This window comes from Acanthaster planci, linkage group LG17 (assembly GCF_054643075.1).
Source record: "Acanthaster planci isolate LZ-2023a linkage group LG17, COTS_SCS, whole genome shotgun sequence".
In the NCBI taxonomy this organism is placed as follows: Eukaryota; Metazoa; Echinodermata; class Asteroidea; order Valvatida; family Acanthasteridae; genus Acanthaster; species Acanthaster planci.
In genome coordinates, this window is record NC_141793.1 from 2,048,183 (window position 1) to 2,067,091 (window position 18,909).

The following is an 18,909-nucleotide window of genomic DNA, read 5'->3' on the forward strand; positions in this document are numbered from 1 at the left end:
CAGAAAGAAATTATGAATGAAAATTGGAATGAGTGACATACCTTGGACAGTTAATTCCAGTCAACTAATTCTCTGGAATAAATCCAATCTTCGCCACCTTTTAAGAAACGTGGCCCTTTGCCTTCCGTCTCACAAGCACCAGAGGTGTAAGCACAATCGGTCCAAACCTTACCTCCAAATAAAAACCTTACATATTACAAAAAAGGTGTATCTTTATGCGCAACCTTTCCCTTTTTAAACAAGTTCCTAGCTTTTCGTATCAGGTCAATGCTGTTGCTTTCATGCTTTTTCTAAAATATTTCCTATTACATGTGTATACACTTTCGTACTGAAAGGTTTATTTGCATTTATAATGAGTTCTTTCACTGGGCAACCCCACCTCGGAAAAGAAAAGTTTGACTGACAGGGGGGACAAGACAAACAACGCAAAATAACCTCTTAAATAAATTAAACTGAATTAAAATGAAACTTTCGCATTTCTTCGAAAGTTAAATTACAAAACAAGTCTCTTGATTTATTCATCAATTCCATACAACAAAGTGACTTCTGGAACTAAAATTACTGTTTGCATTTTTGTTTTCTAGCGAAAAAGCTGTCAAAATATTCAAATTATCGTATTTTTTTAAATTTTACTAGGGAACCTTCCTTTGGTAGGTATCTGTTAATGCAACAATAGCCAACATGATAGTAAAAGTGGTGAATTTCTCACCATAAATATTCCCAACTGCTGTCATGTGTACCCAATGAATAAAAAGTACCTTGTGAAATAATGAAATTCAATATTGATCAGAGCTCTCAATTTTCACCTGCTATTACTATACGGGCACATCATTCCATGTTGTCTCGGTGACATAGTAATGTTCCATAGTACGCACCCACAAAATCACCATATATTTGCATTATTTTCAAGGGGAGGGGCTAGTACTATCCTTCATGCTAATAATCCTTCACTCCTCCCCTTTCCTCTGCCTACTTCATTTATTTCTCCAGTTACTCTCAACTTCTGTGCACTAGTTTCTTTCTACTATCCTAAGACTGTGCGATGTTATTGCAATGGACCTTACTCGTGGGGAGGCCATTTTTAAACATCTTGTTCCCTGAATCTATCATATTCAATGGAATCTGTTAAATGGAGTGGTGCCCGACTATTTTGAGTTCCAAACCTCACTTTCATTTTTTTTTAAAATGCGGCTTAAAACATTTAGACACAGTTTATCACGCATTTTAAATTATTCAGCACAAACAACTGGGATTAATTTGTACTTGAATTGAAAAGCTTTACCTCACTTTCAAATCAAGATGGCCGACACATGAACACGGCCAATTTTGCAGACTTTTGCAGAGTTTTGTAAAAGTTGTCCCAAACTTCTGAGTTTGTACTTTATATGTAGCTACAATGCCTCCACGTGAGAACATTAACAGTCAAGAATATAGAAACGTAGGAAGTAATGCAAAAATGGAACCACCTAAACGTACGTCTAGCCAGTATGTGATATGCAACAAAAAATAAGTAGCACTCCTAGTTTGAGGACACATCCAGCCCTAATCTCCTGTTAACAGCATCTTTGTAATTTCACTTTTAGGCTAGTTTAAGGAAACTGGATAATTTGGCACAAATCCATGCCCTTGTTGATAGAAGTTAAATCTATGTGCATACAACAATTGTGCATATTCATATTAGAAAATAATGGCCTCTATTGGCTGATCAAAGAATATCAGATCAGATTTTACAGAAAGGCACAGCGGAAACAAGAGGGATCAGAACTGGAGATCGACTGACCAATAGCGGCAGAATGATCTTCCATAGGGTGGGGGATGGAGAGGCCATTTATGAGACCGTCATAAGAACCAGCCAAATGTGGGAGGGGGGCCATTACCCCAAAGTTAAAAAGTAGGGGAGAGGGGAGTGGCATCCCAGACCCCCCCCCCAATCCTTAACATCGTCCCCAACTGCAGCCCACACTACATAGCACTGGTCGAGACTGGGAAACTAGCGGGTTCTCTTCCTGGTTGTGACTTTATGCCCGATGACTTTGTAGCAGTTCAGACCACATACGGAGTTCATCCAGCATTTCAATCAATCGTTGGAGATCAACTCCTCAAGATGATAACATCATTAAGATACCCCCCCCCACAAAGTACTGATCTAACAAAGCCTACACGCCTGCACACTGTATATAGGCTGCATGAGCGGAAGGAACAATTAGCAAATTAGTAAAGTGTGATGTCATCAGTACTTAGCCTTATGATCACAAGCTCGTCCGGCCCCTTGTCAACGCCTCCGCACTTCCCTCCAAATTTGGAAATAAGGAAAAACCTTCACATATGTGGTATACAGTGAGTTTCGATGAGGCTTACGTTAACCAATATTGCAAGCATAAAATAATGATATATTACGGCTTTATAAACAATTCATGAACAAATACATGCACCTAATTGGCTGTGAGCATGTTTGCCACAACTTCGTAATGCAGGATGCTTTCCTGGTATGCATTGATTCTTAATGTGCGGTAACAGCACATAGAAACCAGTGAGGTAATTTTCTAGTTGGTTCCCACCCTTTCCTTGCAAATATCGAAAATATAAAAGCGGGGCAGGGAACCGATGGAAAAAAAAGAAACTGGCTTTCCCTGGTATGAGCATACAGACTTCCCAAATAGGGCTCTCCATGTGCTCTTGTTGCCCGGGCAACACAGCCCTCTCATTGCTTGCATGGTTCATGCTAGGAAGTCGGAGCTGGTCATCTGAAATCTGCTACACGGATGGTTAGCCCCACTTCCGGTTTCTTGGGTCGGCGACCGTCAAAGGTCCAGGCTGCGTTATTCTCCTTCAGTTCTTGTCGTCTGTCAAGTGACCGAAAAACACCACCAAAAACAAAAGGTTAAGGTGCCATCATCTTGAAGGAGTGAAGACCGATTCGACAGTGTCAGTAACATCAATAAAAAACACTTGATGGGGAAAAAATGGCAAATTAATCAGCAACGACATCGCCGGCTGATAAATATCAAGATTGTCCACAATGATGTCCGAGTTGCTGTTCAAAATAGTACCAAAGCGCGACGTCATATTAAACCAAGAAGTGTAGCGCAAAGGAATAAGGTACGCACGCATGTTGGTTCACCATGCGCTGGTTCTCGCACAAATGCCTTTCACACACATAATTGTGCATGTGATGTATTCACTTCAGTTGTCTGTGGCCTTCGATCAAGAACTGACCAACCAATGGTGCTACCGGTAGGCATGTCTCCCCCGCCCCCCGTGAAAGTCTCTGACCCCTCCCCTCCCTCAGGTATCCCCATTTGAAATATACACAGCCTATGTACAAGCCACACTTCAAATGCTTTCAGTGCCCTCACGGGTGCCCCCCCCTCAGAAATTCCCCTCCCCTCCCCCAAATCCCGCTGCTGGGTCCAACCCTCGCGTTCATACCTTTTCCTCTTGTCTTCGGCTTCCTGCTCCAGTCTCTTCTTCCCGGCCAGGTCCTCCTCGGTGGCGAAGTCATCCTGGTCCAGGGGATGAAACCTCAGGTCCTACGGGACGTACAGTGAGGGAAACAATCGTGAAGAGTTGCACTGAATGGTCTGAGGCAGTGGCTGCTAAAGCATACTCCACCACTATGGCGTGCAGTTGTGAATACAAGGTGTCATGGGGTGTCGCCGGCGGGAGAAAGGGCACTCCCCCCCCCTCAAAAAAAGTGAGACCGACGAAAAAAGGGACGAAAATGGATACAAATCGCCAGTTTGCTTGCAAATACCTTCAAACTGACTCCTTCCACTGTTCGTAGTTTATCAGTTTGATGCCGATGACTGGTTACCCCCCCCCCTTTCCCGGGAAAAAGTCCTGGTGACACCAATGCAATGAGCTTCGATTGACCCACCTTGACGCCTATGGTGTCCCCATCTTTCAGGCTGTAGGGGGGTTGCTTCAGGCTGACACTGGGCTTGACCCCGCCCCCTCCTTTCCTTTTGCCTCTGCCCTTACCAGTTTGGGTCTCCTAAGAAATAAACAACAAATAACTTATTCAAGAATACAACATTCATTTCAATCAAGTTATGTCACGTGGTCACTGAAAATTATCAACAATTTTATGAATTTCTGGGATATTGACAAAGGTGCAAATACTCGATGGCTTTCCAGACGTAAAGAAATAAACAACTTCGACGAGACTTAAACTTCCCTGACCTCTGAACAACAAAACCTCAGACAATTACTATAACAGAAAGGAATTCTCAAAATTAAGAGATTAAGCCATGGTGCCTTAAGACAGGTGAATTCAAAGTTCAAGAAGTCAAGGTTCCTGGTTCAGTTCCAATTTATTATGGTAGCCACTTGCAAATGGCTCAGTATTAAGAGATGGGTAAAAAGTTTTTGACAGTACTTTGCCAGGGACCAATGGGCCGGGAACCAGCTGTGAGCAGTACACATCGCAAGACAGGTTGGCCGGTAACCTCCAGTTGCTGAGCACAACTCTCTAGTGCTCGGCAGACTGGCTTCCGTTGAAGAAGATTAGAGGTCTCTGACTTGTCCAACTCACCACCGCCTGGTCCTGTATCACCAGCCACTCATACTTCTGGCTTAGATGCTTGGCAATTGCGATCTGTTCAGCCGGCAGCAGCAGTCGGTCCGCTATGACCTGTCGAAGGCTCTGCGGGGTGGCCGACTTGGCAGTGTCCCAAATCAGTTCCTCCTTACCACCATAGGTACGAGTCTCTGGAATCCTTTGGCATATATTTAAGACTATTGCACTTGAGCTAAAAAATCAAACAAAACGAAGAAAACTTCAAAACCAAGAACCATCGTATGCAGGGAAGTATCCTGTAGATGAGGCAGAAACTTGTTTGGCCCTTAAAGAAATCTTTCATCAGCCACTCTGTAACGGGCAACTATAATCATTTGGACAAACTTCCTTCCACTCCAAATTCCCTAACATTTCTGGAATGGGACTCTTGAGACCTGGGTATTCCCAGCATTGCCCAGCAACTGTCTTGAACCGTTGCTTGGTGAACAGTGGACTATACCTACTGTCGTCGATTTGGGTTGTGAGTTGAGCAAGACCCACCAAATCAATTGAACTGTCCGCAAAGTAGGCTTAAGTGGAACAACCCTTCGATGGGAAGACTAAACACCGGAACAGAATTACAGAATTTTTCAAAATGTGAACCAGCCGCTGAGTCTACAATCCAAGTGCCAATCTGCAATACCTAAGCTTCTCTTCCTCTTGTAGAATCTGAACGGCAATGTGAGATGCACTGGTGACCTTTGACCTCCTGCATGGAACAAGGAAAAGCAGAATGAATAGAAAACCGATGAAAACCGTTTCACTTGCATGAGCAGGACATTTATGGACAATTCGCCTCCCCGTTGTTTGTGCTGTTGCACAATATGGGCGCTTGGCCAATTACAGTGCGCGAAATCTGTCAGCCCAATGGGCATTTGGAAAGGGTTGACAGATATCATGCACTGTGGTTGGCCAACGCGTTGCCAACTCTTGGAGGCGCACTATTGTGAATCGCCCGTATTATGAGACTCCACTGCATACAGCATGCATAAGAAAATGGCATCTGAATATCACTTTCACCATTCAAATCTAATTCTATGGGCATGTTAAATTACGAGCATTCCTCAATCCTCCCAAATCCTTGCACAGGAAACTGACACACTCTTTGTACTTTGTACATCTGTACCATTAACAGCGTCCCCCCAGTGGCGATGATGTCAACACCCCCCTCGTTTTCAGACACCGCCTCACCTCAGTGTCTGCCTGTCGTCTCGCAGCACCCTACCCAGAGTGCCGCCCTCCACCAGTCGGAGCCGGATGAACTCGGGGCTGGGTAGGGCCACCTCTGACATGGCTGGCAGCGTCTGGATCTGGCTCTTGAGGTCAGTCAGCGTGGCATCCTGGGATAGCTCCACATTGCCCAGCGCAGCATGCCGAGATTGATCGGGGCCGAGGGCAGAGCTCTCCCCTTGATTTGACGACTTGCTGGAGATCACAACTGGACCAAGGTGAATGTTCCACAAATTCAGTATAAAGATATCAAATACCCCAGCGTACTTCAAAAAGATCCATGCTACGGAGTAAGTTTAAAGTGAGAGTTACACCTTAAGGCCACTTGCATTTTACGACAGGCAAATGGGTTTACTGACAGCAGAGATGTGATTTCCTCAAGTTATCTGACCCCGGTTCTTATTCCATCTGGAGTGTTTGGACCCCATTTGATTCCAAGGGATTTTCCCGAGAATGTCATTCTTGGGATTTTTGTTCGACGTGACCTCTAAAACTGAACATCCCTTCACTGCCTTTTCTCTCTTCAGGATTTATTCAGGCTTTTGAGCTTCGGTCAACTGAGCATATTATTCTGAGATTTCAAAAACGTGGTCTCACTACAGGAAAGAACCAAAAGACCACTCTTCAAGTTTGTACTTAATGCCCAAAATGTCTGTGACGGAAAAATTGCTATCAATGCTCCGTTCGCTTTTTCTCTTAAAGCACTCACTCATGATGTGATTGTTAATCCACTGCAGCATCTCTGCCTGGGGACTGGGGGGCGTGGCCTCTCCCCTGTCAGGGGACGGGTACAGCCAAATGGGCAGGCGGACGAAACCCTTTGGGGGTAGCCGGCCTTCCTCCAAGAGCAAGAAACCACCGTTGGCGATGCCCTCTTGGTCCAGCGTCACATCCTGCCAAATGGGCAAAATGACAAACTCTAAATTGCTTGTGCGCATTCCCACATGCCCTGGTGAGCTGAAAATAAGCTCAGGGTCTCTGGGAGGAAGGGAATGGTGGTGGGGTCTCGCACGTGCACAGAAATCTCTCCTCTGGTTGCCATGGACTCTCACAGTGCTCAGTCACACAAATGCACTGAAAATGAGGCCTTTTTATGCATGGAACAGCGCCACCAACGGGTAGTGCAGAGAGAAAGGATAGACAACACACTTGGGCCGAGGACTGGTCAGTTGAGAGAGCCAAAGGGTGGCGCCGTCATGCATGCACATGATATTAACCCCTTCGCGCCGGGATTCTTTTGACCGTGACTGCTGGGCTGTGGTATGCCCTGAATGGAGGGTTTTGTCCATCAGCAGGCCCCATTGAACCAGCAGCTGCATGGTGAATAGACTGTATGTGTGGTATGCACTAATCCTCACACAAAGCCGCGGCTCTTGCCGTCTCCCGGAGCGACGGGGTTAAATAATTTACATACGCACAAAATTAATTTATAATGAGCAACTTTCCATGATAGGATCTGAGCCATCCTGATACTCTTTGAACAGAGTTTTTCCTCCCTACATTAACAATCTCCGACTTTGTCAATTTTCAGCCAAGTGAGAGTCATCTTTTTCATTTGTTTGTGGTGTGCAGCCAGGGTCCACATCCAAAAATTCAGAGCAACAAAGACAATTCCATTGGACAAGCACCAGGATTGTATTCTAACAGTCGTGGGTTCACATCCAACAAAGATGCGCTGACTTACTGGGTCCTGCAGAAACTCTGCCGCCTCGCCGCACCAGTTGGCTTTCCTGAGGTGCCACTGGTCCCCTGCCACACCAGCTAAACCCACCATCACCTCCAAAGTCTGAACATGAACAAGCGTAACAAAATGTTCAATTTCAATCTAGAAATTCAAACTCCAAGTTGAGTCAATCTGAACTCTTAACAAGGAAACATTCACATTTAAGCTGTGTTTTGGAGGTGAAAGTTACAAATAAGATAAAGGCAGAACTAATTCAGTTCGAAAACTTTTTAAAATTCAAGTTCAGTTTCTACGTTAAAGTGGACACCACCTCCTACCTCTTGCACCGTGGAATTCTTGTCAACAGTCACTTCTTGGTGGTTGAGCTGGCCCCCTTCACAGCAAACCGCAAAGCTTACGGTGATCTGTAATCACAATTGTAATGGGTAAATTTTGAAACCTCAACAGTGTCACGACCTAGCCGAATTTCCTGGACGAATAAAGGCCTTCCTTCAACGGTGTTTAGAAATTGGCTCTCTGTCTCTAGAAATCTCTAGTCTGGTATCGTGAGTGTGGCACCACAAACCATCAGAGTGAGACTGGTAGCCCTAGCTTTGTGCGTGGCGAAATGTAACAGCTTCTCAGTCCCTAAATTGTCACTGGGTGCTTGTAGTGAATGTTCCTTCTTTCGTGGCTTCTGATTGGCTAGGTTATTAAATGTGCATTTAGTCAGAGCCGTGGGTACATGTGAAAATGTTTATACCGAGATAACCCTCTACAGGATTTCTTCACAGAGAGAAGCTGTGCTGACGTGATTTCTGACTCTTTCCAGTGCCGAAGTGTGGCGTCAACTGAACCAGGGAGTGTGGTGCCAACAAATGGAGTACGCGCGCGTGTTGGTTCACACGCTGATTCTCGCAATTTGTACTCATAAATGTGCGTGTGGAATATTTTCACTTTGGTACTCTGTAGCTAAGAGAGTATGTCTGCATTTATATACCCTGGCTACGGCTCGCAATAACACATGTGGCTATGGAAGCCTCTGGCTTTGCAGCCGCAGCTACTTTCCATAGACATATGTAACAGCTAGCCCCAGCCAATCGATTCAGACGAGGCTGGAGACTCAGCTGGGATGATCCTGATCCTACCTCTTTCTCTCTGGGAGGCTCTCCCGGCTCAAGGATGACCTCTGCTCCAGCCTTGATCCCCGCGTCCGCAATCTTGCAATTCTCCTGCACTGCAAACGCACGCAGAGCAATTCCAGCCATCAAAATTGACAATGGAAAAAAGGCAACAATCGGCTCTGGACAGTTTACTTAAAATAAACGTGCACGTTTACGGGAGTTGAGTGAAATAATTTACAGCTTACATGGCGGCTGAAGGACATCGCCATATGCATTCACCCTGAGGCGACACTGTACTTCAAGCATGTGAGCCTCGGACTGCTTCAGCTGAGAGATGACGACACCCTTCAGCTCGGCTACCGTCTGTAGATGGAACAACAGAAGTAGTTTTTTTTTCCGAGGGCGCAAACGGAAGAGCAGAAAAAGGTAGAGAAACAGAGAAAACATTTTTCAGTATTCACCACGTCCTTGTCGACTTCAACGGGTATCGACGGCCAGTCTGTTCCTTGGGGCACGGAGAGGCAGCGGTTCTCCACAGTCAGACACACCAGTCGGCTCTGACGTAAAGCTTCGTTTTCGGCCAGGGATGACGCTTTCCTGTCAAAGAGAACCAAAAGAAGACACCCATCTTATCTTTTGCATCTTTGTGACTGTAGCATGGAAATGAGCTGAGGTGGTGCCAGGCATAGGTAGATTTCATGCATATTCATAAGCAGCATCAACTCTGTGAATTGATTTTGTAACTTCAATTTTGTCCATCTTCTATGCTTCCAAAGTTACATCTTCTCACTCGGTCCTTTAGGTAGCAAACCCATGTTGGGTTGAGGTTGATTTTAGGGCTAGGATTGATTACAGAACTCTTCAACCATCTGCAAGGGTTAGGGATAAGGTTGGGATTGTGGCTGGATTATATAGGGTTAGGAGCAGGGTAAAAGTTAGGGTCAGGCCAGGGTTACTGCTGGAACAAATTTCTCCTACTCAGCCAGTGAGACGGTTGGGTTTACAGTTGGGGTTTGAGGATTAGGGTAAGAAATAAGGTTCATTTAGAGCTAGGTCGAGGAAAGATCCCACAGAGGCTAAGGTTACGGGTTGAGGCAGGGTTATGGGGTCCTTTCCAAGGGTGTGATCCACTCAAGGAGATGGAGACTCTCACCCTCTCCTCTTGAACTCGGCAATGATCCGATCCCCGTCCGTCAGCCCCATCTCCTCCACAGTCTTTCCGTCCTCCTCCTGTCTGATGACTGATGCCGCGGCTGCCTCTGACAGCACCCGGCTGAGCCGCAGCAGGCCCAGGGGGATCTCGGTCTGCGTGCTCAGCAGCGCCCGCAGTTCCCCCACCGTCAGATCCCGGGCCAGGCCCCTGGAGGTCTCCGCCGTCTCCCGGTTGTCCCGGGTCCGGGCGTAGGTCAGGTGGACCAGGACCGGTGCGCAGGCAGGGCCCGTCTTGAGGGGCATGCCGTCCACCTTGTGGCCATCCCACAGGAAGAGGGCAGTGCCGCTGGTGAGTCCCAGATCTTGCAGGATGGCCGAATTGTCATCTGGATGGACAAATCCAAGTAATTCAATTGAAAACTGCAAGCCTTCACTAACTTTTGATTTTTTATCCCCCTAGATCTCAGTGTATGGATATATAATCCTGGAGAACTTTTAGAGGAGCTGTCGATAAGTTTTGGCTTTTAATCCAATTACATCGCCGTTCTCTCTCAAAACTTTTTCAGCAGCTTTCAACAGCACTGACAGAGATGAACTCGGAGTGTGATTTGGCCATGACTGTGGCTCCATCTCTGAACTTACAACCACCTGTAGGCCTTTTTCAAGATGTATTTTGCATTGGGGAGATGTTAGTTTATATAACAGGTTTTGCCCTTACCCAATGTATATCTACAGTGTTTATCAATATATACGTTGGGTAAGGGCAAAACCTGTTATATAAATTAACACCTGCAGGCCCTCACAGTTTGGGGCGAGCTGAAGAAACCCCAAATTTTGGGTTTCACAGCTTGACCTTCCTCACTAATTAACTAAAGCCAGTGACCTTTATGAACGACGACTCACCCGATATGCAGTGGTAGAGGTGCAGACCGGCCGGCAGCTCCTGAGCGGTATGAAGGTGCAGGCTGTTGACTGACATGCCGTTCAGTGCGGTCTCTCCGAGAACCTGCAAACAAGCCAGGTGAAATGAGATCTGTGAACCAGAAAACTCCACAATCTTGCAACGATTCCAAAATAAACACCGCTTGACTGGTCAAGGCTTGCGATAGCACCGTGTGACCAGCTCTTTTGGGCAGACGTGTGGTTCTGAAAAGAACCAGTGAGTTGAAACTCGACAGCCCGATCAATATGCTCTGTAGTCTTCAAGAACCTTACTTAAAACCCACTTGAATAAAGCCCAAAACATGTTTTCTTTTTACCTTTTTTTTAAAAGAACATTTGAAAACTCACTTTACTTTGAGCGCATAATATAGGTTGAGCTCATCAGTCTGCTAGCCTATCTGTTAAACAGTTAGATAAGTATTTGAAAAGGTCTGGTCCTAGACCTCAAAAAAGTGTGTGAAAGTTATGAAATTTCACAAAATTTCCAGTAAGACTACACATGTTTCGTGGAGGGGGCGTAACCTCCTCAAAAGCCTCCCCCACCGAGTTGAACTTCTCCCCACTTTAAAACCAACTCCAGGCCTACCTTACCTGGATGGTTTCCATCTTAAGGTCAGCCACTGATCGTCTCCTGTCCAGTGTGAGGATAACCGGCTCCCCGTCGATGCTCAGCTTCCTGTGTAGAGCACTGGCCCTGTATTCGTAGTGATCGCTCTGCAGCAACGCCAGCTCTATCGAGTTGGTGACCCTGTCATATTCTTCCCTAAGCACAACGAGACACAAGGTGACACCTTCTTACACTACACAACAGCAGCAGTTGCGTACATTTTCGCCAGAATGGGTACAAATAACTGGGCTTATGGTTACGGACATGGACGAGGGTATTATGTAACCTTGTGACATGATGCACTTGGGAATGTGGGAAGGAATTCAACTAATATGCAGTCTTGTGTAAAACCCATCACTGGTGACTGTCTGGTTGAGTCATCCACCCAGCACTGTGTCCTGGGAGCAGAGGACCGATTGCAGTAAAATACCTTTACTCAGGAACACACCGTACTGCTCTGGCTGGGGTTTGTAACCTTCTTCGATAGACTGCCACAGATATGACAGCAGTGACAAATTTATACTGTGCTTTGCAAAGAGAGCATTATGCATAGGAGGTGAATAAATGAACACGGCCACACCAATGAAGCAGAAACAAAAGAACGCACACACCTCTGTTGAGCCAGCCGTTGGTTAGCCTCCATGACCTCCTTCACCAACCACTCCGGCATGCCATGATGAGGGTCCGCTTTGTCTAATCGTGGAAAAGTAGCCACAAAAAATGACAGCAACATTAGACGAATGAATGCAAACTTTGCCAAATGTTCTGTTCTAGTCTTCCGACGATGAGTTGGTGGGTTTCATTTTTGATAATTCCTCAGGCCGGGAGGGGCTTTCACGTCTAAAACTGGAAATAGGCAGCTTTTACCTTTTTTGCGTCTGGTCATGGATTTGCGTCTGTACAACAGCATGTAGGCGCTTTCCCGGCCGGAGAATTGTCTCGGTAGCTCCGATTTGTCGTCGATGGAGAAGACCCTGGAATCGTTGAAGTCGAACCAGCGGGCTCTGTCTGGGGCCCTACGCTGGTTGGCCTGACAGAAGCAGGGGGAATTTGATGGTGGTTCTGCCAATTTGTCTTGGACGAGTCCCTCTTCAGAGTTTCTGCTTCTGCAGTCTCTGCATGGACCACTGGTACTTTCCTGACTCTCAGCTGTCCTGAGTTCAGCGACCTGGTTGGGTTTCTCTTGCTTTGTGCCCTTTCCTTGTTCAGCTTCCAAATCTTGAGTCATTCTTGGAGATTTTTGGGGGATGGCATTTTTGGGAGTTTGTTCGGTTCTTCCTCGGACTTGGCTTCCCTTGCTCGGGGCAGCAGAGGGCGGCGCATCACCGCTTCCGTCCACAGCTCCACAAGCTGGTCCATCACCGCCTGCGCCCCCACTTACGGATGTGCATCCGTCATCGTCTCTCCTCCCGTAGGGGGGCAGAGACTCGCTTGCCGGGAGGTGTGGCCAGTGGGCAACCGTCTCACAGACGTTGCTTTGTTTGGAGGAAGTGAGACAAGGGTCACTTTTGGATATTGTCCGGTCGGAGAGGCTAAGCTGACTGACTGCCGCAGCAACGGGAAGATTCTGCAGGGATGGCTTGAGACACACCGAGTTTGTGCGGGCGTCAAAGCTGAATAACTCCTCAAAGGATTTCACAAACTGAAACAAAAAAAAGAACCAGCCAGCACATGTTAATGGGTCGTATGAATAAAAACTAGCAAATGCTGTGAAGTCCAAGCAAACACCAAACGCATTTACTGATAAGTCAAACCATTAAGAATAAGCAATTGCTTGAATTTGTAGGAATAAAATGTTTCTTTTACTATTTGGCATCTATTAGTATAAATATTATCAAATGCTTTTATGCTTGTGGCTGACTTCACAGCCGAACGGTTTTGCACCATAGGGCTTCCATTGTCTGCATGTACAGACACACACAGAGCAGCACGGTGCCGTATCTTGAGACCTCAGCATGGCAGATAAGCACGATGGCAGTAATTTGGATCACAAAATCCTTGATGAAGAAAATTGCTCTACCACTCTGAAATCGGTACAACTGCATGCATCTGGTTTCTTGAGATTCCCTCCTAAAGGCACACAGCTTTTCCTTTCGAATGACATTCATGAACGCTGCCATTTCGAACATTAGTAAATGCTCCTCGTTTTCAAGCTTGCCCTGACCCAGTCTTGAAAAGTGTCAAGTAAATACTCCCATTCTGTAGAGCTTACTCATTTTATTCCTACAAAATGAAGCAACTGCTTATTGTCAAGCACAAGCTTAAAGAGTAAAAAGTAAATACTTTTACTTTTTAGCAACTGCACTAAAGTAAAATCATTGGCTTCGTTATTATTTATACAAACACAGGTGAATGCTTCAAAAATGGTAGTGAAACAGTCCTGAGGACAACCCCAAGTACAATCTGGAAAAGCTTAACTTCAGGGCTGCATTTATCTTCAGGTACACACCCCAGCATGCACCTTCATCGTCACAAGAAATCTTAGTCTTTCAAAACTGAGCTCTTGTGCTCTGCACTGTCACATGTGAATTGAGAAAAATCAGATCTTAAAAAAATCACAGAGATAGCTAAGATGTGCCTTTCTGCTTTTTTCTTTTGCTGTTTTATTGTTCATTTTTTTAAATAGTGTAGTGAGCAATTTCTTCACAGAAAACAAATGCAAATTAATTAAGCCCTTCCTTTTTTATTTCATACGCACAAATAACAGGTCCAGGCCAAACGAAGAGGGATTCCCAAAAAGTGCACAGTCTGGAGGTGCATCAACTCACCTTGGTCACAGAACCAAACCTTCTCTTAAACCTCTTATTCCACGACACACCAGTCTCTTCACTGAGGGCCTGCAAAGATGAGAAATGAAAAACACGAGTGCATGACCTTTCTGAGGGATATGACAGTGGCAATGGGAAAGGCGAAATAACCCTTCGAGTCTGACTTTGTAAACTCGGTTAGTGTCATTCGAGAATGGAGTTTGAGACTGAGTTCTTCACCTGGCAGAGCTTATCGATTGGCATCTTGCAGCCTGAGCCGCCGCGTTTCCTTAGCAGGGCGGCCAGCAGCTCTTGGGGAGAGCTCAGCTCGATCAGGTCCACTTTGGCCTCCGGCGTCGGCAAGGGCTTGCTCGGAAGCCGGATTATCTCTTTCTCCTGGGAGGGGTGTGGAGAAAAGGGGGCCGTTAAGAGAAGAAAAAAGGTAGCAATTTCAATCGGGGGGGAAAAACAGATGAGACTAACCCGTGAACTAAACTGAACTCTGTATAAGTATCCTGTTTAAATATTCCAGTAAATCTACAAACAAGAACAAGAATCCAAAGTGGAAACCAAACATGACTCCGAGCCAGAATGAGACTTGGACCTGGAAGAATGACCAAACTCCAGAACAGGACTCTCTCGCAGGAATCATAATTGGATCTACATCAGATTAGCACCAAGATCTGCAGGTCAGCGCTCTTCATTAGAGTCAGAAAGGAAACCCGCATACCGGAGTTGTCCAGGTGCCAAGTCCGTCGATGTCCTTGATGTAAGCGTGGTAGTGCCCTCCGTGTGTACTACCGCTGTGTATCAGCACCGAAAACAGCTCGTACACGGCATCGTCGCTCGCTTCCGTCTGTATAAAGCACAAGAGACAGAGTGAGGCTCATGGTTCAGAGAGCAGTGCGACGAACCATTGACAGGATTTTCAAAAGGGTCAATTCCCTCACCTTTTCCGTGTAGGGGGACATGTCGATTTCCTCCGGGAAGATGTACTTTCCGATCTCTTTGTAGCGCTCACACTTCTGGTAGTTGAAGCTGAACCGCAGGAGGGAGACGGTCAGGATGGGGGGTAGCAATCGGAGCTTGGCACTCTGTGAGGACGAAATGACCGGAGAATGTTGCCACTGCTCTCCTAGATGTGGAATTGGGGAGCTACTATCTTTGGCAGAGTTGTAGTTTAGTGGTGTGCGACTGGTCTCCTGAAAGGAAGTCCTTGCAACGCTCTCGATTACAACTCTGGTCTTTGGCCAGCGGAAATTTTGACCAGCTAAAGCGGCAAGTGTTTCCAAATTCTCATTCAGTATTACAGTGATCAACATGTATTAAACTTAGCCAAGAAAAAAGCAAGGTCCAAACTCCTGTCTATTGTTCTAAACCGGAGTTCTCCTTCAAGCTAAGCACACAATGCCTCTCCACTTAGCACTTTGTCTACATAAAGCTGCTCTGTGATACATGTATATTGTCTCCTTGATTTCCAGTTAAATAGTATGTTCTCAGGAATGCCTTTGATACCCTTGGTCCTTAACATCCTCACTCATGTTATAATGTCCTCGGTCTGCCATGTCCTCAGCCCTCACCTTGACGGCATCCACCAGCTTGTTGCAACTGCTGCAGTGGTACTGGTTACGACCTTCCATCCTCTCCACGTCCACATAGCACGTCTTGAGGGTGTCCTCCATGCCTGAGTAGTGGGCCACGGCCAGGGTTAGGTCGAGAAAATCTTCCTAAATAATGGAGGGAGGGGGACATAAAAACATCAGTAAGCTTGACGGGTCTGTGCCAAGTCCTATCTCGGTCAAAGACTCGAGGCAGACTAGGCATTCTGGGTGTTGATGGAATCCAGAACGAGGTCGACGGGGCAACACAGAAGGGAGGAGTACATTAGGGCAAACAGCAACCACTCCAATTCAAGAGGTTCTGAGGATGTTCAACGTCCTCGCACACGAGGTCACGTCCCCACTTCAGATCCATGTCCCAAGCACAGGCACTGAATCGCTTCAACCTCCGGCTTTGGATAGGTGGTAGATCAAACTAGAAAAAACCCTGCATCTGCACCAAGTTTTCTAATGAAAACAGCAGCTTCCTTCAAACGGTACCCAGAATACACGACAAAGAATTCATACCTCTCTTTCACTGACTGTCCCACATACTTCACAGGTAATCTGAGGAAGAAATTGACCAAAATGATTAATAATATTTAGTTATATCTCTGGCAATCACAAAAGAGCAAGCAACAAAACCACCCATCTAAACCACTTGTTATGGGAATACGTCCGATGATTAACATTTTAGATGGGCAACATTGTAGAGTGTCATTTGTAGATACTTCACCAATAATATTCCTAATAAACAGTTAATGTGCTTATGAACAAACAAGACAAGAGGGCCATGTCTGAATTACTTGGCTGTGGCTAGCAATGACACAGAAGTCTATGACAAATAGCAGCGGCCGCTGAGCTTGTGGCGTCCATAGGCTATGTTTTTTTTTAGCGATAGCCAAAGAACTTGGACACAGTCTGACCTTCACTCACAGTGACTGTTAAGCTGCATGGCGCCCTCGTCAGTGCATGCGCAGGAGTCAATAACGCCAGCGGTAATGGGCTCACCTTGTTTACACTGATGCCGTGGTACAGACGCGAGATTAAGTTTTGGCCCGAGGTGCCGATGAGAGAATCTTCAACTGCGCTGAAGAGAATCCTGTTCAATTCCTGTACGTCGTGCTGCTGAAATTCCTGGACAAAAAAAGGACAACAGCATCAATAAAAATGAAAAATGAACAGTTTTAAGCCATGAAATTCTTCCATTTCAAAATCACCCCATTAAAAATATTACTATTTTGCACATTTTTAATTTTTATTTTAACAGAATTTTCTCTGTTAATTTTAATAATCTAATCTTCGGTGCATTACTAAAACAGCAAAACTAACACATTACAGTTTTAGATAGATCAGAAAAATGATACCAAATTTTTCACTCATATCCTTGGATACCCCTAGTACAAAAGAATCACCCTTTCTTTTCACAATTTGGATTTTACAAGCTTTAACGAGGGCGCTGCACTGTGTCATCATGAGCTATCTTTCCTGATACATCTACAAAGAGAGGAGGAAACCAGTTGCTTCCAGACCTCGTTGTTCTGCCAGCCAAAGCTGTCCGTCAGCTCCTCGGTGGACGCACTCTGCTGGTCCAGCAGCAGCAAGCGGCCAAACAACCTCTGCAGCTGGATCGGAATGACCCGCACCTGGTGTTAAAGACAAACCGCCCCTGTGACCGTTAATTTCACTGTGCTTGACAAAGAGCCGGCTGGGCGAGTATGCTCAAGACATTGAAATGTTCCTTTCGAATATTGTATTTGACCTCATCTTGCAATGCTTACTGATACCTTTGCTCCTGGCTTATTCTGATCTGCCAAAACTCCCAGTTCTGACGGCCCGAGTGCAAACAGAGACTCTGAAATCAAAAAATTTCACCAAATTACGGGAACATTTGACATTTTTTTCTCAAAGCCAGTACATATGTACGGTCTGACTGTACACGGGCTGTACGGTACATTCACATGGACAAATCCAACCTCAACATCCCTTTGGAGTGGAAGGAGGGAGTGGACGGTCTTTTGCAATATTGGGACAGATTAGGACCAGTCGTCAATCAGTACCGGTATGTGTGTATGACAACAAGATTTCACGTAAAGTTCATTTCAATTTGAAAGTCCCTTATTATTTGTTATGTAAATCCTATGCAAGAAACACCTCTTTCTATCGTGTCCACGTCTAACTGTCTAGTTGCCAGGTCCCTACTTTTGCCACTCATTGTCAAGTATGATTGGTTTTCAGAGTAAGTGGTGAAATAAGGGACCTGATGCCTCTACGGTCACTGATATTTTGATGGGATTGGCATGACTGGGAGAGGTGGACAGATATGAGCCCCAATATGTCAACATCATGGTTAAATGGTCAAACTTTCAAAGGGCCACAGGACATGAAGGATTAGGTACAAACCATTACCACAATTACAAATTACCTCTAAATTCAGGTGTCAACAACAGCGTTTGTAGGAGGGCGTTCATGTAGCAGGTTGCACCTCGGTTGTCTATTCCGGCCAGACCGCACTTCAAGCGGGGCGCAGGTGGACATGGAAGCGACGTACTGCCGGATTTCACGGCGGGGGATTTCCCCTTGCCCTCTGTGGATGTAGTGGTGCTGTCGCCACTCTCTTCGAACAGGTCGCCAAACATGGCTTCCAAGCTCGCAGCAGCCCTTCTTTAAAAAGTACCAAACAATTACACAAAGTCGGCCAAATATAAGTCAAACTTATGCCGATGTTTCGACAGCAAACCACGGACAAATACTTGATTTCTTCCCAGAAAGTTGCAGTTGCACAATTCCCCGCAAGAAAGAGGCCATGTTTTGATGGTGTGTAGTTGTAGCGCCCTCAAGTGATTTACGCTTTAACTATGAAGTTTCCATCAAAAAGTGGTACAAGTGACTTACAGTGGAAATTTGTACACGTACAAAGTGCAATGCATGATAGTCAACTGTGCTGATGAAAGAGAAAAAAATCATTCAGCGACAATAAATATGAACATAACCCTTAAACACGCACTCACATTTTAAGATATGATCGGAGTAGAATAAATTTAAGCCTTTATGATCGCGTATCCTTTGTTTGCCCATGGTTTGCCCCAATAGGAAGCTGATTTTACAAATGGTTGAATGATTGATCCATGGAGGTAGAAATTCTACTTCCATGATTGATCTTACCTCTTCCGTCTGGGCTGGGCGACTGTTACACTCGGTGATTACTCTGATAGCAAAAATTCTTGACATCTTGAGGGCTGGAAAAGCCTGAAATGAAGGCTTGCCATGTGGATATTTTTTGAAATG

The 18,909-nt window shown here is 45.6% G+C and overlaps 1 protein-coding gene across 1 annotated transcript; it reads right to left on the bottom strand.

Moving 5' to 3' along the window:
* Positions 1-488: 488 nt before the first annotated feature.
* Positions 489-18,438, bottom strand: usp40 (ubiquitin specific peptidase 40). The gene is made up of 27 exons (XM_022230317.2): positions 18,047-18,438; positions 17,409-17,476; positions 17,154-17,267; positions 16,633-16,758; positions 16,150-16,188; positions 15,604-15,750; positions 14,974-15,117; positions 14,754-14,879; positions 14,264-14,419; positions 14,045-14,113; positions 12,144-12,918; positions 11,888-11,969; positions 11,261-11,432; positions 10,631-10,733; positions 9,729-10,113; positions 9,037-9,172; positions 8,821-8,938; positions 8,600-8,688; positions 7,790-7,876; positions 7,473-7,574; positions 6,498-6,681; positions 5,750-5,996; positions 5,202-5,267; positions 4,535-4,751; positions 3,878-3,994; positions 3,430-3,530; positions 489-2,843 (listed from the first exon to the last, which is right to left on the bottom strand). Exons 1-27 carry the CDS (start codon positions 18,258-18,260, stop codon positions 2,741-2,743), a joined length of 4,287 nt encoding a protein of 1,428 aa, XP_022086009.2. The 5' UTR covers positions 18,261-18,438; the 3' UTR covers positions 489-2,740.
* Between the last annotated feature and the right edge of the window lie 471 nt (positions 18,439-18,909).

Bases quoted from the DNA above. Each gene is read 5' to 3' on its own strand.
- usp40 (XM_022230317.2), bottom strand. From the start codon at position 18,260: ATGTTTGGCGACCTGTTCGAAGAGAGTGGCGACAGCACCACTACATCC. The intron at 5,268-5,749 runs GTGAGGCGGTGT...TGTTCCATGCAG, and splicing joins GACGACAGGCAGACACTGAG to GAGGTCAAAGGTCACCAGTG. The intron at 4,752-5,201 runs GTATTGCAGATT...TTGATTTTTTAG, and splicing joins CAAGAGGAAGAGAAGCTTAG to CTCAAGTGCAATAGTCTTAA.